The sequence below is a fragment of the Rhinolophus sinicus genome, linkage group LG16, assembly GCF_036562045.2.
Source record: "Rhinolophus sinicus isolate RSC01 linkage group LG16, ASM3656204v1, whole genome shotgun sequence".
NCBI lineage: Eukaryota > Metazoa > Chordata > Mammalia > Chiroptera > Rhinolophidae > Rhinolophus > Rhinolophus sinicus.
In genome coordinates, this window is record NC_133765.1 from 5,649,340 (window position 1) to 5,672,211 (window position 22,872).

Consider the following 22,872-nt stretch of genomic DNA (forward strand, 5'->3'; position numbering starts at 1 on the left):
TTAGAAATGAACTACAGGAAAAGACTGGAAGACACACAAATTCATGGAGGCTGAATAATATGTTACTAAATAATGAATGGGTCAAACAGGAGATCAAGGAAGAAATCAAAAGATATCTCGAGACAAACGAAAATGAAAATACAATGACCCAAAATCTATGGGATGCCACGAAAGCAGTCCTAAGAGGGAAGTTCATAGCACTGCAGGCCTACCTAAAGAAACAAGAAACATCACTAATCAACAGTTTATCTTCACACTTAAGGGATCTGGAAAAAGAACAACAAAATAAGCCCAAAGGGAGTACAAGGAAGGAGATAATAAAGATCAGAGCGGAAATAAATGAAATAGAAACCAGAAAAACAATACAAAAGATCAATGAATCCAAGAGTTGGTTCTTAGAGAAGATAAACAAAATTGACAAACCTTTAGCCAGACTCATTAAAAAAAGAGAGAGGACCCAAATTAATAAAATCAGTAATGAAAGAGGAGAAGTGACAACAGATACACAGAGATACAAAAAATCCTAAGAAATTACTATGAGCAACTGTATGCCAACAAATTTGACAACCTGGAAGAAATGGACAATTTCCTAGATGCATACAACCTCCCAAGGCTAACTCAAGAGGAGACAGAAAACCTGAATAGACTGATTACCACCAAGGAAATTGAATCAGTAATCAACAATCTCCCAACAAACAAAAGCCCTGGACCAGATGGCTTTACAGGTGAATTTTACAGAACGTTCAAAAAGAATTGTCACCTATTCTCCTCAAACTCTTCCAAAAATCCAGAGGAGGAAGACTCCCAAACACTTTTACGAAGCCACTATCACCCTGATCCCAAAATCAGACAAAGACACCACAAAAAAGAAAACTACAGGCCGATATCGCTAATGAACATAGATGCAAAAATCCTCAACAAAATACTAGCAAACAGAATTCAGCAATATATTAAAAAGATTATACACCATGATCAAGTGGGATTCATCCCTGGTATGCAAGGGTGGTTCAACATCCATAAATCAATTAATGTGATACACCACATTAACAAAATGAAAAATAAAAATCATATGATCATATCAATTGATGCAGAAAAAGCATTTGATAAAATTCAGCAGCCTTTTATGATAAAAACCCTTAAGAAAGTGGGAATAGAGGGATCATATCTCAACATAATAAAGGCCATATATGATAAACCCACAGCTAACATCATACTGAATGGGGAAAAGCTAAAACCATTCCCCTTAAGATCAGGAACAAGGCAAGATTGCCCACTTTCTCCACTTCTATTCAACGTAGTGCTGGAAGTTCTAGCCACGGCAATTAGAGAAGAAAGATAAATAAAGACATCCAAATCGGTAAGGAGGAAGTAAAACTGTCATTATATGCAGATGATATGATACTATATTTAGAGAACCCTAAAGACTCCACCAAGAAACTATTAGAGCTGATAGATGAATTTAGTAAAGTAGCAGGATACAAAATTAATATTCAGAAATCAGTTGCATTTGTATATACCAATAATAAAACATCAGAAGGAGAAATTAAAAAAGCAATTCCATTTACAATTGCTCCAAAGACTATAAAATACCTGGGAATAAATTTAACCAAAGAAGTAAAAGATCTGTACTCAGAAAATTATAAGACACTGAAGAAAGAAATGAAAGAAGATACAAATAGATGGAAACACATACCATGTTCATGGATAGGAAGAATTAATATAGTTAAAATGTCCATACTGCCTAAGGCAATATATATTCAACGCAATTCCTATCAAACTACCAACGACATTTTTCACAGAAATAGAACATATAATCCTAAAATTTATATGGGATAACAAAAGACCCCGGATATCTTCAACAATCTTGAGAAATAAGAACAAAGTGGGAGGTATAACAATACCTGACTTCAAATTATACTACAAGGCTACAGTAATCAAAACAGCATGGTACTGGCATAAAAACAGACCCATAGATCAATGGAACAGAATAGAGAGTCCAGAAATAAATCCATGCCTATATGGCCATTTAATCTATGACAATGGAAGCAAGAATGTGCGGTGGGGTAAAGACAGTCTATTCAATAAATGGTGCTGGGAAACTTGGACAGACACATGCAAAAAGATGAAGCTGGATCACCTCCTTACACCACATACAAAAATAAATTCAAAATGGCTTAAAGATTTAAATGTAAGATCTGAAACCATAAAATTCCTAGAAGAAAATATAGGAAGAAACTTCACAGACATTACCGGAGTAAGATTTTTACTGATATATCCCTCATGAGGGAAGTAAGAGAAAAATAAACATGTGGGATTACATCAAACTAAAAAGCTTTTTCACAGCAAAGGAAACCATCAATAAAACAAAAAGGGATCCTACTGATTGGGAAAAGATATTTGCCAATGATATATCTGATAAGGGGTTAATATCACAAATTTATTAAAAACTCACTCAACTCAACTCCAAAAAAACGAACAACCCAATTAAAAAATGGGCAGAGGACATGAAGAGACATTTTTCTAAAAAGGACACACAGATGGCAAACAGACATATGAAGAAATGTTCAACCTCACTAACCATTAGAGAAATGCAAATAAAAAACACAATGAGATACCACCTCACTCCAGTCAGGATGGCTATCATCAATAAATCAACAAACAACAAGTGCTGGCGTGGATGCGGAGAAAAGGGAACGCTGGTGCACTGTTGGTGGGAATGCAGAGTGGTGCAGCCACTATGGAAAACAGTTTGGAGGTATCTCAAAAATCTGAAAATGGAACTACCTTATGATCCAGCAATCCCACTCCTAGGTATCTATCCGGAGAAATCCAAAACTCCAATTCAAAAATCTTTATGCACGCCTAAGTTTATTGCAGCACTATACACAATAGCCAAGACCTGGAAACAACCGAAATGCCCATCAGTAGATGACTGGATTAAGAAACTGTGGTACATTTATACAATGGAGTATTACGCAGCCATAAAGAAGAAAGAAATCTTACCATTTGCAACAACATGGATGGACCTAGAGAACATTATGTTAAGTGAAATAAGTGAGAAAGAGAAAGACAAATACCATATGATCTCACTTATATGCGGACTCTAAAGAAAAGAATAAGTGAATGAACTAATCAGAAACAGTTTTGGAAACATGGAGGAAAAACAGAGGGTTGCTAGAGGGGCGGGGGGGTGGGGATAAGGGGAAGGTGAGAAGTTTTGGGAACGTACAGAGGGATAGTGGATGGGGGGAGGGGGTTTCACACAGTGTGAGGGATATAAATGATAAACGTCTAAGTTTTGCTTTGTCTTGTGCACCTGAAACTAATTAAAAAATAAATAAATAAATAAAAATTAAAAAAAAAGAAAAAGGACAAAAATCATATGATTATATCAATTGATGCAGAAAAAGCATTTGACAAGATACAACATCCATTTATCATTAAAACACTTAACAAAAACACTTAATAAAACACTTATTAAAATAGGTATAGAAGGAAAATACCTAAACATAATAAAGGCCATATATGACTAGCCCTCAGCTAATCTCATAATTAATGGTGAAAAACTGAAGCCCTTTGCTCTATGTTCAGGAACACGACAGGGCTGTCCCCTATCACCTCTGCTTTTCAACATAGTGTTGGAAGTCCTCGCCAGAGCAATCAGGCAAGAGAAAGATATAAAAGGCATCCAAATTAGGAATGAAGAAGTTAAATTGTCACTCTTTGCAGATGACATAATGCTACATATAGAAAACCCTAAGGACTCCATCAAAAAGCGACTAGAAACAATCAACGAATACAGTAAAGTTGCTGGCTACAAAATCAACATACAAAAGTCCATTGCATTCCTATATACTAACAATGAAATACCAGAAAAAGAAATAAAAGCAATAATTCCTTTTGCATTTGCAGCAAAAAGAATAAAATACCTAGGAATAATTTTTTTTTTAATTTTTATTTTATTAAATTTATTGGGGTGACAATTGTTAGTAAAATTACATAGATTTCAGGTGTACAATTCTGTATTACATCATCTATAAATCCCATTGTGTGTTCATCACCCAGAGTCAGTTCTTCTTCCATCACCATATATTCGATCCCCCTTACCCTCATCTCCCACCCCCCACCCCCCGTCCCCCTTACCCTCTGGCAACCACTAAACTATTGTCTGTGTCTATGAGATTCTGTTTCTCATTTGTTTGTCTTGTTCTTTTGTTGTTTTTCGTTTATATACCACATATCAGTGAAATCACATGGTTCTACGCTTTTTCTGTCTGACTTATTTTGCTCAGCATTACTCTCTCAAGATCCATCCATGTTGTCACAAATGTTCCTATATCATCTTTTCTTACTGCCGAATAGTATTCCATTGTGTATATATCAAGGATATGAGAGACCTATATGCTAAAAACTATGAGACATTTTTAAAAGAAATTGAAGAAGACACAAAGAAATGGAAGAACCAACATAGTTAAAATAGCCATATTACCCAAAGCAATACGCAGATTTAATGCAATCCCCATCAAAATCCCAATAACACTTTTTAAAGAAAGACAGCAAAAAATCATCAGATTTGTTTGGAACCACAAAAGACCCCAAATAGCCAAAGCAATCTTTAGAAAAAAGGACAATGCTGGAGGTTTCACACTCCCTGACTTTAGCTTGTACTACAGGCAACAATAATCAAAACAGCATGGTATTGTCAGAAAAACAGACACATAGACCAATGGAATAGAATTGAGAACCCAGAAATAAAACCACATAAACATGGACAGATAATTTTTGACAAAGAAGCTAAAAACATACAATGGAGAAAAGACAGCCTCTTCAATCAATGATGCTGGCAGACTTGGAAAGCCACATGCAAAAGAATGAAACTGGACTGCTATCTGTCACTATGTACCAAAATTAATTCAAAATGAATCAAAGACTTAAGCATGAGATCTGAAACAATAAACTGCATGGAAGAAAAGAAAGGTGCTAAATTTATAGACCTTGGGTTCAAAGAGCATTTTATGAATTTGACTCCAAAGGCAAGGGAAGTAAAAGCTGAAATAAATGAATGGGTCTATATCAAGCTTAAAAGCTTCTGCACAGCAAAATAAACCATCAACAAAATAAAGAGGCAACCGACTGAATGGGAGAAGATTTTTGCAAACAGTGCCTCCAATAAGGGGCTAATATCCAAACTATACAAGGAACTCATGCAACTCAACAACAAAAAAACAAACAATCGAATTGAAAAATGGGCAGAGAACCTGAAGAGACATTTCTCCAAAGAGGACATACAAATGGCAAACAGACGTATGGAAAAATGCACAACATCACTAATCATCAGAGAAATGCAAATCAAAACCACAATGAGATATCACCTCACCCCAGTCAGAATGGCTATCATCAACAAGACAGATAGTAACAAGTGTTGGAGAGGCTGTGGAGAAAAAGGAACCCTCATATACTGTTGGTGGGAATGCAGACTGGTGCAGCCATTATGGAAGGCAGTGTGGAGGTTCCTCAAAAAATTACGAATAGAATTACCATATGACCCAGCAATACCTCTCCTGGGTATCTGCCCCAAAAATCTGAAAATATTTATACATAAAGACACATGTGCTGCAATGTTCATTGCATCTTTCTTTACGGTGACCAAGACATGGAAACAACCAAAATGTCCTTCGATAGATGAATGGATAAAGAAGTTGTGGTATATATACACAATGGAATACTATTCGGCAGTAAGGAAAGATGAAATAGGATCATTTGTGAGAACATGGATGGATCTTGAGATTATATTGCTAAGCAAAATAAATCAGACAGAGAAATCAGAGAACCGTACGATTTCACTCATATGTGGTATATGAACCAAAAACAACAAAAGAACAAGACAAACAAATGAGAAACAAAAACTCATAGACACAGACAACAGGTTAGTCATTACCAGAGGGTAAGGGGGGTGGGGGGTTGGGAGATGAGGGTAAAGGGGATCGAATATATGGTGATGGAAGGAGAACTGACTCTGGGTGGTGAACACACAATGGGATTTATAGATAATGTAATACAGAATTGTACACCTGAAATCTATGTAACTTTACTAACAATTGTCATCCCAATAAACTTTAATAAAAAAAAACAAAAAGCAAAAAGCAATACAAAGACAAATAATCTAATTATAAAATGGCAAAATATTTGAGTAGACATTTCTCCAAAGAAGCTATGCAAATGGCCTATAAGCACATGAAAAGATACTCAGCATGATTAACCACTAGGGGGATACAAATAAAAAACACAATCAGACACTACTTAATTCTCACTAAAATGGCTAAAATCAGAATGACATATAATCACAATGTTGGCAAATATGTGGAGAAATTGGAATTCACATATCAATGGTGCAAATGCAAAATGGTGCTACCACTTAGAAAAAGTTTTGACAGTTCCTCAAAAATAGAGTTAGTCACATACTTATCATTAATTATAATATAACTCAGATACTTATAATTATAATATAACTCAGATACTTATCATTAATTAATTAAAGCAAATTATAATGATTTTATTAACTAATTAAAAATTAATTGTAGCAAATTATAATAATTATACCTATTATAATATAACTCATTAAATATAATATAACTCATTAATTATAATATAACTCAGATACTTATCATTAATTAATTAACGCAAATTAAGCTATTCTTAGTTACCACTATATCTCCACTCACCTGGTTAAACATTAAAAGAGTGACAATAACAAGTGTTGATAAGAATATGGAGCAACTGTTGCTTTCCTACCTTGCTTCTGGGCAGTAGTTGGTATAAGCACCTTGTAATAGTCTTTGGTATAAACAAATACTAAATATATGTAAGGCTTATGACTTAGAAATTCCACTCCTTTGTATGTCCATACTCAGAAGATTTAGTGCTTATGTCAAACAAAAGATAGGTATAAGAATATTTATAGCAACATTATTTTAAAAAGCATCAAACCAGAGATAACACAAATGCCCATCAATAGTAAATTTGATAAACAATGTGTTACAGTAATAAAATGAAATACTAGGCAAAATCTATCTATGGTGATAGAAGTTAAAATGCTGGTCATCTTGTGGGAGAGTTTTGACTGGGAGCCTGCTGGGATACTGGAAATATTCTATATCATGATCTGGGTGGTGATTAAACATACATATGTGTGTGTGCTTAAACATTTTTTTCTGGTACATTACATGTATTTGTAAATTTTACTGTATGCATTTTATAACTTAATACTACAAAAGTGAGAATAGATTTATGTATCTGTTCATTTTGGAAACATCAATACAGGATGAATAACCTAGACATTTATAAAAATGTTGCTTCTGAAGTAAGAACAAGGTTGAAGAGCTGGGAAAGGACATGGAAATTCCCTGAGTATATATTTTTATGTACTTTTAACTTTTGAATCATATTAATGTTTTCAATATTCAAAGAATAAAATTGCATCAATAAGGATGGAAGCATAATTTTTATGGGATGGTGGCAGAAACAGAGATGTTGACAAGTAATTTCATCTTCTGTTTTACAATTTCTAGTCTCCCTTGGAGTTAGGTTGGAGTCATATAATTAGTGTTGGACAAAAAGCTTTAAGAAGAAAGCTTTGGTTTGAAAGCCCATTTCAAAGAGCTGATTTTAATCCTCTAGGTATTCTCTTCCCTTGAATTAATCATGGAGGGTCACATCCTGAGACCATGGAGACACAGGGTGGATTTCTTCCTGGATCTCTAAGTCACCACGTGGAGTACAACCACCCTGAAGAATTACTCAAGTTGTATTGGAGTTTTTGAGAATGAGAAATAAACCTTTTTGATTTTAGGACCTGTTTCTTGCCTCAGCATAAGAGCATATTCCGCAAATATAAATGTAAATTTGAGGTGATTTGTTGAGAGTGAAGAGACATAGTGGTTATATTAAGGGAATTGGGGAGAATGAGATAAAGGCTTTCAAGACTCTCTAGAAAAATGAGAATGAGAACATCTATAGAATATTAGAGCTAGAAGAAAACTAGGGACATGACTCTATTCTTTTCATTTTGAAAACAGAAATTAGGACCAGAGAGACTAATCATTAGCCTTAACCCAATCAATGGGTTAAGGTCACATAACAAGGTAGAGGTAGAGACAGGATTACAATCTGGGATCCTGAGACCCTGAGAATAGTCTCGGCTATGCTACAAATACTTTTGAGAGCAGCTAAACATTTGCTTAGGGTCCTTGAGGCTATTCTAAACTTTCCTCAATTTCCTGATGCAGTTTCTAGATTGGAATAGCAGCCGTCTGAGCCCTTATCAATTTTTTTTTTTACCTTAAATTTGAAGTCGCAACACAATCCCCTTTTCATTTCCACTTTACTGTCCTTCCACCTATGCAGTCCACTATACGTGACTTGAAATAATTAGGAAATATCTATTACAAGAATTGGTATTTTCACTTTTTACTTTATACCTCTTATCTTTCATGATTTGAATCACTTGTATAAACTAAGTGACAAAACAAAATGTCCTTGTTGAGAATTTTGGTCCCCCATCTTTGAAGTTCTTTTTGGTGAATAAGCTTTCTTCCCTATATATAAGGAATAAGAAATGCCTGTGGCCTTGTTTGAATGAACGTCTAGAGGGCCCCGCTCATTTTGTTACAAACTTATTCTTTTGATTCATAAAATCTCTTTCTATTTCAACATTGTCAAGACTGGGTGACAAGCCGTAAGCTCCTCCCTACCATCTCTATCTACAGTTTGGGTAACTTCACGCTTGTATCTTCCTCAGGCTCATATTGGCTGCATCTTATCCTTACCTCCCTTTGCCCCATCTCCATTTCTGAGCTATGGCATCAGTAAAGCAGATTACTCCATGACCTCTCTTTTCCAACTCCTCTCTCACCCTGGAGATTAAAGGAGGTCATTGTCACATCATCATTGACCAGCCAATCAGGTGAGCACCTCCCTTCAATGGCCTTCTTGTTCTAGAGGGGTTCTCAGGCAGCTTCAATGGAAGGAGGGAGTCAAGAATAAGGCCTGGCATAAGTTCAAAAATGATAATTACGACATGGATTGTGTATATTCTCTCCCGGAAAGGTGTAGGGTTCCCCTTCCCACCAAAAACCAGTTCGGTAAGTGAAGTTGGTAGTAGCCATGTAGAATTGTTTCTCATGTATCTTCTCTCTTTTGAGCCCCCTGCCAAAATTCTAGAGAGAAGACCTTACAATGTATAACTATGGATAAGAATGGAGGAGGGGAGCTGGGCTTCTAGGTATTTCTAAGGCATCAACTTACCAATTTGTTGCAGGATATTGAAGTTGTGGAAAGCGAGGCTGTGTCTGTAGTACAACACTGGTTGAAAAAAGTGAGTAAGATTCCTTTATGATTCAGGGTACCCAAAATTGTAGAGAACTGGCCTCAGTTGGTATAGGGATCTGGACTTCTCTTTCCCTAGAATGGGAAACTCAAGTTCATTGCCAAATACCCTGCCTATAGCTGTGTCTAATTCACCAGATATACTAGAGGATGCTGGGGCTTGTGTCCTTGTAAGGGACGCATTGGAATCACCAGTAGCCCTACCCGGCATCTCAGGCATACTGGATGCAGGGTTTCAGGTGTGCCGCCCAGCTACAGGATGTCTCAGGAATAAGGCCACAGACTTAGTGAGCTCCCTGGAAGCCCATGGGAAGGTAGCAATAGGCACAATTATTGCCAAGACTGTTGGATACAGAGTGTGTATGCATGGACATGTGGCATGTGTGTTGTGATGGAGAGGAAGAAAAGGGAAAAGGAAAAACAGGAAGAACTGGGGATCAGATGTTGAGTGACACTTTCAGAGGGAAATTATTCACCTTTAAGACTGAAGAAGAGGCTTCCCAGGAAATAAAAGAGAAGATGTCCACCACCAACCCTCCTACCTATGGCCAAGATGTGCATGTGACCAGAGATGTGGTAATTGAGTTTGACACAACTATCCTGGGGGAATGTGGGGTGGTTGGGTGAGTGGGTGGAGCTTGTCCAGGCTGGCTCTGCCCTAGCCATGGAACCCTTGCTGGGGAGTCATCACGTGGGCCTTACCTGAATTTCCTAGGTGAAGCACCATCTCTCAAAGTCTGATTTGTCAGCAAACCAGAGTCAAGAGGTCCTGGAGGAAAGAACAAGAATCCAGTTCATAAGATGGAGGTAAAGCAAGTCTCATTTGTCCTGAGCTAAGTTGTAGGGAGAGAGAAGAGAAGGCACAAAATCCCCTCAGCAGGCTCCCTGGCCAACACAAACCCACAGCCATTCTTATCTAGAGGTGTTGACTCCTGTGACTGAGAAAGTGTTCAGCCTTACTTTGGGGTCTTAAGGAAATATCTTTGCTACCTTGAAAGCCCAGCTCATTCCTAAGTTTTAAAATGACTTGAGGGGTTGGAAAACTAAGCTTGCTCACCATTTCTTAAATGCTTCTGAATAAATTTCAGGTGCTTGTTATTTTTTGCAGCTGATTTGTTCAGAAGTGTCTGCACTTTAAAGAGCTAAAAGAAAATAAGCTTTTAAAATGCAAAAGCCAAAGCCCTCATCTGCAACTGAGGTGAGAGGAGGTTTCTCAGTGCCTGAGGCTAGAACTGTGTGCTCAGCATTCTGGTGGCTCTGCCAGCTTCCCACTGTGCCTGCAGAAGCATAGACCATCCACATCCTGGCTCTGAAGTTGCTAACTCAAGGTGGAGAGAGCTGGGCCTGATCTGGCTCACTCTTTCAGCATAAGCTTCCCTATTTCCTTTCTGGGACTTGTGCTCACTTGGGGCTACTTTTTCCCAGTAGAACTGTGGGATTAAACTGTGAAGGAGCCCTCCTTCATCTCTATAAATTCCTCCATGTGTTTTTTCCGTGCCTCCATCTCTAGCCTTGCTCTTTTCTATCAAGCAGGATATATTTCTCAAGAAATGTATTTTTGTTTCAGGACATCTAATTTTCAGGTGTTTACCCCTTCCAGTGACATTAGCACTTTAAATAGGGATTCAAATGCTCAGTAACTACATAATAGGAAGGGGATTTGATACCTACATGGGAAAAGACTTTTAGGATGTGAAACCTTCCAAAGTCCCTAAAACCATAAATGTTGTTGATTGTAATCCAACCACAGCTGTACACACGGGAGGCTTGTCCATGCCTGGCATGGCTGCGCTATAGAACTCTAAACGTTACAGTTCCTTGGTTTGGATAATGTGCATATCATCTTCCACTACGTTTTAAATCTTAGCTGTGTGGCATCACTAGGTTAAAGCTTTAGAGCCATTCTACAGGAATCACAGTCAATTATCTCTACATAATTTTTCCCCTCTGGATTTCTATGGAGATTTTAAACCAATAAGCTCTGCCTGGTTCCCCCTACAGTCTACTGGTTTTGGCATTCTCCTATTAGCATCAGTAAGTGTGTAGTCAGGGAATACACATCCCTTAATGAAGCATCACTGGATACTCCTTTATTTGTAGATGTGTTCTGACCATCTGATGTTTGCTAGGCCCTCTGGAAGGGAGTGAAAAGAATAATCAGAGTCCCCAGTCTCAAACAGATGAAACTTAACTAGGTGAAGAAAGTGTGCAAATGTTAAAGACAATGTTCCAAGAAGGCCTGAGGAGCATCGACAAAAGCATAGCTTGCGAGACTCAGGTTGCTCCCGTCCTAGGCATAGTTGCTGGGTACTCAAAAAGATTTCCAGCAGGACATGTGCTTGGATTGACCCATGAACTGAGCAGGACATAAATAAACAGGAGCGGGAGTGGGCCTCTCACAGATGCAAGAGCCTTGGCAACTTGGCCAATCTGGTCTGGACTCCAGGGCCCAGTGCTGCGGTCTCCTCTTCCCTGAGGCCTCCCCCTTTCTGCCTCTGTTGGGGGTAATCTCTGTCCTCTGGAATCCCTTCATTTTTCTTATATCTCTTTGGGCACAGACCCAGCTCCTCCTGGTGTGAACAATATTCATGAGTACACCTATGTCCCCCAGGCAGTATCAACACTGTCTTCACATTAAAAGTCACGAAGCACCTAGAACAAGGCATTATCCAGAGAAGGCAGTTTCAATAGACACAGAAATGGGGGATTCAGTGGACAGACTGATCTCACTAGAGTGGAGGGTTTGTGAGGGGAGGAGGGGAATATGGAATTGGGAAGGACAGGAAGGGGACCATAGAGAGGAAGGCAAACCCAGCAGGGTGAAATAAAAACAACAGTAGCAATGAGCTTCCTTGTGACAGATTTTTCTAAAAGTATCTCTAAACCATAGTGAATATGGTACAATGCTGATCATAAAGAGCTGATAACGAAGTTGGAGAGGAATTCAGAAGGAGTGAATTTCATGCCTTCCAAGACCACTGGCCTGCTGTGTAACTCTTTAGTGAAGGCACTTAACCTCTCAATTCTCCTTAGGATCATTTGCAGCTGCCCAGGAGTATCGGGTGGCTCAGTGGTACTTGGTTAGTAAAAAGAACACTTTGAGTTCCTGATACCGTGTTTCCCCGAAAATAAGACCTTGCTGGGCAATCAGCTCTAATGCTTTTTTTGGAGCAAAAATTAATATAAGACCCGGTCTTATTTTACTATAATAAGTATATTATATTATATTATATTATATTATATTATATTATATTATATTATATTATATTATATTATATTATATTGTAAAATAAGACCAGGTCTTTAATATAGTATAATAATATAATATATGCCCGGTCTTATATAATATAATATAAAATCGGGTCTTATATTAATTTTTGCTCCAAAGGATGCATTAGAGCTGATTGTCCAGCTAGGTCTTATTTTCGGGGAAACACGGTACTAGAAAGGTCAAGGACCAGCTCAAAAGTTCATGGCGATAGGGTCGGAACTATCATTCATATGATTGCAACACTAGCAGTTTCATGATGCCTAGTGAAAAACAAATAAACAAACAAAAAAACTCAGGAGTCCCAGGGTTTGAATGGTGTTTTGCAGCCATACCCGTATCTTCCAAGTGCCAAGTGAGGTGAGAGAAGAGGTTATGCGTGATAGAATAGAGCAGGTGAGAAGAAGGTAAGCCACTGGGACAAGTCTATTTGTATTCCTAACTGGGGGCAGGTGGGATGGGGGTGGCTGCTGGCCTTACTTCTGACGGTCTCCCTTGGCTCCAGCTCAAACCTAGGCCTGGCCAAGCCTGGCACCCCTCTGGGCTGACTCCTTCTTCGTAAGACTCTACTCCTAGGCCCGGATGGGGTGATGGCCCAGGCATGGGCTGCATGCCCCACCCCAGCCTGGGCTGTGGCCGGGTGAGCTCTGCCATCTTGCAGTCATCCCTCTTCTCTGTCCCCTGCAGCTTATGCCATTTAATGGATGAATCATCTCAGGAGCTTCACAGCAGAAATTCCCACTCAGACTGCTGAGAGAACTGACAGGTGAGGAGCCGGGCAGAGCAGATGGCTATCCTGGGCAGGAAGACTGTGCACTGGGGCAGGGGCTTGATAGTCAGGTTTAGCCTTTCACCCTCGGTGAGGGCCTGCACTTGGGACCAATGCATGCAGGGGAGGAGGCAGCTGCTTTAGGCTCCCGCAGTGCCTCTCATAAGTTTCTGGAAGGACTTGACGTTCAGATTGGCCTCTCTGACTCTCTTAACTGTGGTGTCAGACAGTGCTTTTCAATGGTCTGTAGGCCTGGGGATCACTTGAGGGTCTGATTTTAGGCCATTGTTGGGCCTGCAGCTCTGCATTTCTGATGCTCCCAGGCAATGCTGCTGCTGGTCTGCTGACCCCATTTTGAACCACAAGATCACAGGCACTGTAGTCAGGAGCGAGGGCACATAAGTTTTGGCCCTACCACCAAGTAGGTACATGACTTTGGGTCACATGACCCCTTGGCCTGCACTCGGTAGCAGTGGTAATAACAGTGGCTATTTATGTGGCTCTGGAAGGTGGAAGGCCAATGACAGGTGATACAACTACAGGAGCCATCCATTTAGGAAATAGTTACTGCATCCCTGCAAGGCATGAAAGACCATACTGGCTGTCATGGGTGGCTGAAGGAGTGATTTAGACACAGCTGACCCCCAACAAGCTTAAAGGAGGGCCACAGAGATGTAGTATGGCATTTATTGAGCACTTCCTGTATGCCAGCTTCTGCACAAGGCACTTTGTCAAGATGTCTCCTCTGACCCAAAACAACCTTAATAGGAGGCATTGTTTATGCCCATTATGCAGATGCCAGCCATGCCTTGGGAGCAGACGCTGGGTTCCAGTCCAGCTCCACCATGGGAGAGTTGCGTTATGCTTCTGTGCCTCAGTTTCCTAAGGCTTCAGAACACTGCCTTGAGGACAGTGGTATCCAGCATGTGCTAAATGCCACGTCAATGGTTTGCTAATATTAACTGACATGAAGAATCTGAGGTGCTTGCAGGGGTTTCTGAAGTTTGAAGCATCAGAGCCAGGCTTCAATCCCAGCTCTGACACCACCACTCTCTCCTCCCATGAGTTTTTCTGCTCTCCGCAGCCAGCTCTATGGAGGAGGAGCCATTGCCAACCCTGAGCTTTATCATTCCATATTTCTGTGAAACACCCCCTGGGCATTTCTCTGCTTCCCAGGTTGACATCCTTCATGGTCAAGGAGCATCCTATGTAAGAAATATGTACCCCCCACCACCTTTAACCTGAGGAGCAACCACACCTGGCCAGACAGAATCCAGCGGGTGAGCCCTTCCTTGTGACAATGGCAGCACTGGAATATTCTCCATGATTTCCTAATAAAAAGACATGCTATTTACCCACCACTTTGGCCTCTGGTATTAGTGCTTTGCTGTTCATTTGTTTATTCATCAGACACTGAGCACCTCCTGGCTTGCCTCTGGGGACATATCGATTGTAGCCTGTGGTGAGACAGATAACAGGCTACCACAGCCCTGCCTGATGCAAGCCATGCTGGGTGCTCCTGGAACTGTAGGAACGGAGCTGGTGAGGGCTGTGGTGGGCCAGGGCAGGAGGATTTCCTGAGGGAAGTGTGGCTTGTTTGTTTCACTCAAGTATTTATTTCAACTTTATTTTTTGCTTCTCCAACACTCTTCCTTTCTTTATAGAGATCCAAGTTTCTGACCTATATCCTTTTTCCTCTCTCTGAAGAACCTTATTTTTTTTTAAAATAAGATTTTATTGGGGAAGGGGAACAGGACTTTACTGGGGAACAGTGTGTACTTCCAGGTCTTTTTCCAAGTCAAGTTGTTGTCCTTTCAATCTTGGTTGTGGAGGGTGCAGCTCAGTTCCAGGTCCAGTTGCCGTTGTTAGTTGCAGGGAGCACAGCTCACCATCCCTTGTGGGAGTTGATTAGTCGAACCAGCAACCTTGTGGTTGAGAGCCCACTGGCTCATGTGGAATCAAACCGGTAGCCTTCAGCGTTAGGAGCCCAGAGCTCCAACCGCCTGAGCCACCGGGCCAGCCCTCTCTGAAGAACTTTTAACATTTCTCGCAAAGCAGGTCTACTGGCAACAAATTTCCTTTGATTTTTGTTAGTTTGAGAAACTATTTCTACTTTACTTTTGAAGGACAATTTTGAAGGATACAGAACTCTAGTAGGTTTTTTTTTCTTTCTTTCTTTCAACACTGAATATTTCACTCCACTTACTTCTTGCTTGCACGGTTTCTAAAGGGAAGTTGAATGTAATTTTTGTCTATACTCCTTTCTGGGTAAGATTCCTATCCCCCTCTGGCTTTCAAAAAATTGTTTTCTTCATCTTTGACTTTTTGCACTTTGAATATAACATGCGTAGGTGTAGATTTTTTGGTATTTACCCTGCTTGGTGTTCTGAGCTTCCTGGATCTATTGTTTGGAGTCTGTCATTAGTTTTGGAAAATTCCCAACTATTATTACTTCAAATATTTTTTTTATTCCTTTTATTTTCCTCCTTCTGGTATTCCCATTATGCATATGTCACACCTTTTGTAATTGTCCCACAGTTTTTGGATATTCTGTTTCAGGTATTTATTAGTCACAATTTTCACAACTACTGTAAAAGAGAAATACTATGTAGAATGGGAACTTGCCCTAATCAGAGAAAATATCTGAGATTTATTTTTGATTATTTAAAAATTATTACCCTCATTTTGCAGATAAAGAACTGGAAGTTCAGAGAGGTTAAGTAGCTTTCCTGATGTCACACAGCCATTAAATGGCATAGCCAGGATTTGAATCCAGGAAATCTCATGCCAGAGCCAGTGCCCTTACCAGTCCATTATAAAGATCAGCTCGGGTAAGGGGTCATTTTGGTTGATGGTGTAGGTCGTGCTGGTGGCGAGCTTTTGCCAGCAGAAACTGGGAAGAAGGCCATGTAGGGGGAAAAGAAGAAGAGGGGTAAGAGCATGATAGGAGTTAACCAGGCAGGGGGGCAGAGGAGCAGCCCTGGACAGTGGCAAAGGAGAGGACTTTGAGATGAGGAGAGGAGCATGATGTGACAGAGGAAATGCCAAAAGGCCACTCGAGCTGGACAGGAGCAGGAAGGAGAGGGGTCACAGAGGAGGCTTTGAGGGGGGGGGGCAGGGTCAGACCCTGTGTGGTGTAGACCTTGTTAAGGGTCCAATGTTTTCCCCGCAGAGATGAGGAGTGCAGGAATGTTGGAGGCATAGGTGCTCATCCATGTGGAGGAAGTCTGTGGTACAGGATGGAACAGGGTTCCCTCGGGAGGTGAGGAGATGGAGAGAACGGATTTGAGACAGCACGGACGTGACTCGGCGATGCGTAGTACCGAGAGAGTGAAGAGAAGAACGGTTCTGGGGCAGTATAGATCTCAGCAGGAAGAGAGAGGTAGACAAGAGGTAACCAGGAGTTCCTCAGCAAACCTGGAGGCAACTTGGCTCTCCCAACCCCTCATTCAAGTGTTGGGAAGGCAAGAAGTGGCGCTCAGCTTGCCAGGGCTCACGGGCTGCCTAAGCTCCTGCTTCACAGTTTAGCAAAGTGGCAAAACCCTTGCAACTTTCCGAACTGAGGGGCTGTTTTTACCACCAGATGGCGCCATTTCCAAGTAAAAAGATTTCCTGAAGGTGAACTAGCCTCTCCCACCAGTCAGCTACTGTGTGGGCTTTAGCGTTTAGATTTTACCATCATTTGGGAAGTCTGACAGCTGCAAGGCCTCTGAGTATCTTAGTTTAATGATGAATACAGTTCACATTCATATACAGAAACTAAGCTGTTCGTTCAAATAAAACTTAATGGGTATCTGTATCCAGTACTGTGCTAAAATAGGAGGATACCCAGGTGAGTATTCTGTCCCATTCTCAAGGAACTCAGAGTGGTGACGGGGCTGACACGCAAACAAATAATACAATGTGGTATGAAAATAAACCAAAAGAATATAAATGATAGAGCAGAGGTGAGAGTGATCTTCTCTGCTTGAGAGGAAACGTATTGACTTCCCAGCAGAGGTGACATTTAAGCAGAGGCTTTGCCAGACTGTGGCAATGAAGGGTCTTCTAGGAAAGGGAACACCCACACGGGAAGGCACAAGGACATTTAGGGAACTAGGCCTGGGCCTTCATGGTTGGAATGCAAGGTATGGCCGGAAGAATAGCAGGAGAGGAGGCTGAGAGGTGCACAGGTGGGGATCCTACAGATGGGTGCAAAATAACCCCATGAAAACTGGCCGGAGGACCCAGAGAGAAAGAGTAGTTGAGCCTATCATGCTGGCCAAGCAAGGCTTCTCAGAGAAGGAGAGATGTGCAAAGGGGTCCAGCTTTAGGCCCTTGGAAAAGGGGGGGCCCCTTATGCTTAGAAAGGAAAGGAGGCCTTCAGTTTCTGGCTGTGACCTGAGAAGTAAGGTTAAGCAGCTCACAAGCTCTGCGTAGCTCTCACACACAAACATCTGGAATTTGGGAAGAGGGACCTACATTAGTATTATAGCTGTAGCTCCTTCAAAACCTAGCGAGGAAATGAAATCATTATGTGGCTCAAATGGAGTTTTTTTCTGTGCATGATTAACCCCAGGAGGGGAATTGGGGAACAAATGTGCCTCCTCTACCTGTGTTACAGGGGGACTGAGCCACAGTAAATTAAAAGAAAATCACTGGCAAATTTGGGACCAGTCAGCTGTGACCAAGCTGACTACATCATTTGTGTAGTTAAACGGAGCTGAAAGAGCTAATAAAGGCTTTGTGGGTCATGGACCCTCCTTGAGGGTGGGGGGGTGGGAGATGGGGTGGCAGGTGGGCACTGGAGCTGGTCCGGGCTGACGCGTGTAGAAGTCTTACCTGGGACTTCTTGGCGGTGACGATTGCAGGAGTCGGGGGAGGGCTGGCCTGTTCTTATCCAGGTGTGTGTTATTTCCTAAAGGGGAAGTTGTTAATTCTAGACAAAGCAGCGACTTAGATCCAGCCTGGTATCTCGTAGAAGACAGACTGGTCACCACAAAGCAGAGCCTTGGGACACCAGGGGAGATGGGAGAGGCCACCTTCTGCGTCTGCCACTGCAGCGTGAGGTGGGAGTGGAGGACTTCACATCACATGCTCTAATGGAAGGCACCACATGTGGTGGGATCCCCTAGGATGGAGACCCAGCCAGTGACCCGGGGTGTCCACTGAGAGGTGGGGTGGGGCTTTGGTCCATCCCCAGAGGAGAACATTAGGCACTCAGCCAAACCGGTACATGAAAATGGGGCTCTGGACAGAGGCAAGGCGGGGCGGGGACTCCGGGCAGGTGCTCTGCCCCGGGGCAAGTGGCTGGAGGGGTTGCGGAGGAAGAGTGAAGACAGCAGGGAGGGGACCTTGACTCCTGAGTCTCAAAACAGGCTGTGGCGCGTAGTAGGGAGCGCAGTGTAATGGAGAACAGAGCTAGGACCTGGCCCCACCCGGGCCCCTCTCGGGTGGCTTAACCGGTGGGCGCTAACCGTGGAGCTCGCGCACCAGCAGGCTGGTTCTGCTTCTGTTTGCATCTTCCTCCCAAATGATTGGACATCCGGCCTACTTTATTTAATATGTGCCCTTGGGAACAGTCGCTCCCCTGCCAGGAGCTTCCGCGGCTTTTCCGCGGCGGGGCGGGACCCGCGGTCTCTGGCGGGCGCGAGCCAACCAGGAGACCCTAGCGGAGCCATCAGCCACAGAGTGCGACTTGCTTCTTAATTACTTGGCAGGCTCCGCAGCGAGGCTCGAAATTCATTTCCATCCTGAGGGAAAACAAAGGCCGGAGAAAGCAGCAGTTGCTCCGCGCGAGTTTGGGAAACTTTGCTCCCAGCAGGAGGTCGAGTGGGGGGAGGGGCAGAGGGACCGGGTTGGTGGAGGCTGGGGTGGCGCGCGCCCCGGCACCGGCTGCCTCGCTCCCTTCTCTTGCTTCGCCCCACTTCCGGCCCTCCTTGCCCCCCTCCTCTCCTCTAACCTCCCTCCCGCCCGCCCTCCTCTCCTCAATCCTGCTTTGCCCTCTCCCTTTCCTTCTCCTTGTTTCTGGGCGGTGGGACCCGGGGCAGGGCGGGGTCCCGCAGCGCTGCAGGAGGGAGTGCGCGCGGGGTCTCTAAAGGGGAGTGGAGGCCAAGGCCTGAAGCTAGAAGGTTTCCAATCACTGGGCTTGGCTGGGGTCGGGGAGGCTATGGAGGGACTTTGAGGGGAAGATAACAAAGGCAGGGGCAGATTAGAGAGAAGGTCCAAATACACAACTTTCTTAAGAGCGATCTTGTCACAACCACTGTCTATGATTACTTACCCATTTCTTTCATCGCTGAAGTCTCCACCTTTAAAGGTGCACCCGCAGAGGATGGGCTGCGGGTGCTCTCACAGCCCCTCCACGGGCCTAATACAGGTGCTGGGTGGATACTTGTGGGAGAAATGAACACTGCATGGGTCTGGGCCTCCAGGGTTTGTGTCACTATTTTCTTAGTGCTCACTTCAGTTGGTGCGGGGAGGGGGGGTGTTCTCCTCCACCCTTTTCAGACCTCTCATTTCAGGTGCCCTCCATAAGGCATCTCTTTATGGGTGGGCCTGGAGGCACCGTGAGGAATGGTCTGGTATGTGAGAGGGCATTTCAGGGAAACCAGCAGCCATATCTGTTCCTACCTTATAAGTGGGATGCCTGGAAGACTCAGTAAGGAACTACATGTGCATACTTTTGGCCAAGAGGATGCACTTATTAAACCTGTGCACATATGTAGTTTTTCTGGGAGGCGATATAACATAATTGCTAAGACGCAAGTTTCTAGTTTTAGATTGCTTGGGCTGGAATCCTGTGTAGGAGCCTGACTCAGAGAAACTATGCTATCCGGCAGCACATGACCTAATTCCTGGAACCGTCAGTTTGCCCTTAGAAGGTCACGTCTCTGATAAGTAAAGCCCCTTCCTCATTCCGCTCTCTCCTTCCTCATTCACTCCCCGCCCAGTTTACCCTAACCCATATAATCTTGTAGCTGCAATAAAAAATTTGAGGCTTGATCAGAACTTTGTCTTGCCTCCATTTCTTCGCGCCTCCTATTTTCTCTTTTCAGGGTGTCTCCCTTCGGTCCCTGTTGAATGCCCCGCTGGTCGGGGCATTTCTGGCGCCCAACGTGGGGCCCGAAGATCCCAGACCCCTTGAAAAACTGTCTGCCTTAAGTCCGGCCGGACGCGTTGCTGAGTCTCCGCGCGATTTTACTGCGCGAGCCTGACTCGTTTCCTGATCTCCGCGGATACAAGCCGATCCGTGAGCCTGATCTGATAGAGGTAAGCAGACAGACGAAAATAGATGTTTTGGGATGATTTTAGATTTAATATTACCCCTCGGTCGAATGAATGTGTGAATGAGTGATAGTTCCACGACTTCTCGTCACGGAGCTTGCTTGGGCCCTAATCTGCGGTTCCGGTTCTGTCATACGGCATAACGGCGACTGGACTCCGGTCCACCAGTTCGGGGGTTTATACCGAAGCGCCTTAGCTAAGACAGATTTAGTCCCGCGAGGGTCACGGCCAGATGGGCATCTGATTGTTTCGCTTGTTGATTGAAGGGCCGAGAAGGGGACCATGGGTCAGACATTAAGTTCTCATGAACTGTTCATTTCTGGGTTAAAGAGTTCCCTCAAGGTGCGTGGAATTAAGGCTAGAAAAAAGGATCTCCGTGAATTTTTCGAGTTTCTGACAGATATTTGTCCCTGGTTCCCCCAAGAAGGAACGATTATGGCCCTGTGGCTCCCTTCACGGTAGCCTTGCTGGAAAGCCTCACCGACCGTTGGCTAACGCCAAATGATTGGTTCACTTTAGCTCACGCCGCCCTGTCTGGCGGTGATTTTGTTTTATGGCGCACAGAGTATGCGGAGAACGCACGAAAAATGGCTGAACGAAATACTCAGAGCCAGTCCTCCCGCTCCTGGACTAGAGATCGCCTTCTCGGCCGACCGCCCTATAACACCAATGAGACTCAGGCCGCCTTCCCCCCAGGCTTGTTAGCTCAGGTCCAAAATGCCGGCCTCAAGGCCTGGCGTAAACTCCCACCCAAAGGGCCCGCCAGCACCTCCTTGGCCAAAATCCATCAAGGGCCTGACGAATCCTATTGCGATTTCATCAGCCGCCTAACTGAGGCTGCCGAGCGCTTAATTGAAAAAGAAGAGTCAGATAGCGCCTTTATTAAACATCTTGCATTTGAAAATGCCAATGCCACATGCCAAAACTCCATCCGCCCCCATCACAATGGCTCCCTCTCAGACTATATTAAACTTTGTTCTGGTGTCGGGGCGTCTCACGCCATCGGTCTAGCCATTGGAGCCGCACTAAAAAGCTTCACACAGGACAATCAAAAATCCTGTTACAATTGTAAACAGCCTGGTCATTTTGTCCGGGAATGCCCTATAGACAAACAGCCCCGTCAGCCACCTTCCACTATCTGTCCTCGCTGTAAACGCGGCAAACATTGGGCTAGAGACTGTCACTCCAAGGTAGATGCTATGGGTAACCCAATTCCCCCAGGTCGGGAAACCCGCAACGGGGCCAGCCCCTGGCCCCAAGTCCCCAAAACAAACCAGGGCAATACGGTTTGTTCCTCAGTCCCAGTCTCCATTACCTCCCTTTGCAGAGCCACCCCAGGCAGTGCAGGATTGGACCTCTTGTCCCCCACCCCAGCATTATTAACCCCTGATCAAGGCATACAACTCCTCCCTACCAATGCCCATGGGCCTCTACCACCCAATACCTTCGGGCTAGTCCTTGGGCACGGTAGTTCAGCTCTAGCGGGGATTAATATTATCCCGGGAGTAATTGACCAAGATTACACAGGGATCATTACTCTCCTGGCCTCAGCGCCTAACGGGCCGGTTACTATTCAACAAGGCCAGAAAATAGCTCAACTTATTTTACTTCCCTTAGATTCCTCCACTAAGTCTAACCTCCCTCACCCCAGACTACACTCTGCCTTTGGGACCTCGGATACCTACTGGATACAACAAATTACCCCTGACAGACCCCTACTCACTCTAAAATTAGACAATAAACCCTTTAAAGGACTCATTGACACTGGGGCTGACGCTACGGTCATCGCCTCTCACTTCTGGCCTGCCTCGTGGCCTACCACTGTTGCCTCCACCCATCTAAAGGGCATCAGTCAGTCTACTAACCCTAGACAGAGTACAAAACTTCTCACTTGGGCAGACAGTGAAGGTAATACCGGCCACGTCCAACCTTATATCATCCCAGGGCTGCCCGTTAACCTCTGGGGACGCGATATACTTTCCCAGTTAAAGCTTATCATGTGTAGCCCCAATGAAGTAGTCACACAACAAATGCTCAACCAAGGCTTTGTCCCAGGACAGGGGCTTGGAAAGTCGGGACAAGGCATCAAACATCCCATAACTGTTATAACCAACAATAATCGGACAGGTCTGGGACATCCCGACCAAAATTTCTCCTAGCGGCCATTGACTTCCCTGTACCCCAT

The 22,872-nt window shown here is 43.3% G+C and overlaps 1 protein-coding gene across 1 annotated transcript; it reads left to right on the plus strand.

Moving 5' to 3' along the window:
• The first annotated feature begins 8,960 nt into the window (after positions 1-8,960).
• SPATA19 (spermatogenesis associated 19) lies at positions 8,961-14,695 on the plus strand. Its single transcript, XM_019719389.2, has 7 exons — positions 8,961-9,140; positions 9,317-9,373; positions 9,868-9,960; positions 10,100-10,191; positions 12,982-13,059; positions 13,340-13,418; positions 14,598-14,695. Exons 1-6 carry the CDS (start codon positions 9,063-9,065, stop codon positions 13,404-13,406), a joined length of 465 nt encoding a protein of 154 aa, XP_019574948.1. The 5' UTR covers positions 8,961-9,062; the 3' UTR covers positions 13,407-13,418; positions 14,598-14,695.
• Positions 14,696-22,872: the final 8,177 nt, after the last annotated feature.

Coding starts and splice junctions, on each gene's coding strand:
- SPATA19 (XM_019719389.2), top strand. CDS start 9,063: ATGATAATTACGACATGGATTGTGTATATTCTCTCCCGGAAAGGTGTA. Junction 9,141..9,316: donor TCCCACCAAAAACCAGTTCG/GTAAGTGAAGTT, acceptor AATTTGTTGCAG/GATATTGAAGTTGTGGAAAG. Junction 13,060..13,339: donor ATAGAGCAGGTGAGAAGAAG/GTAAGCCACTGG, acceptor TGTCCCCTGCAG/CTTATGCCATTTAATGGATG.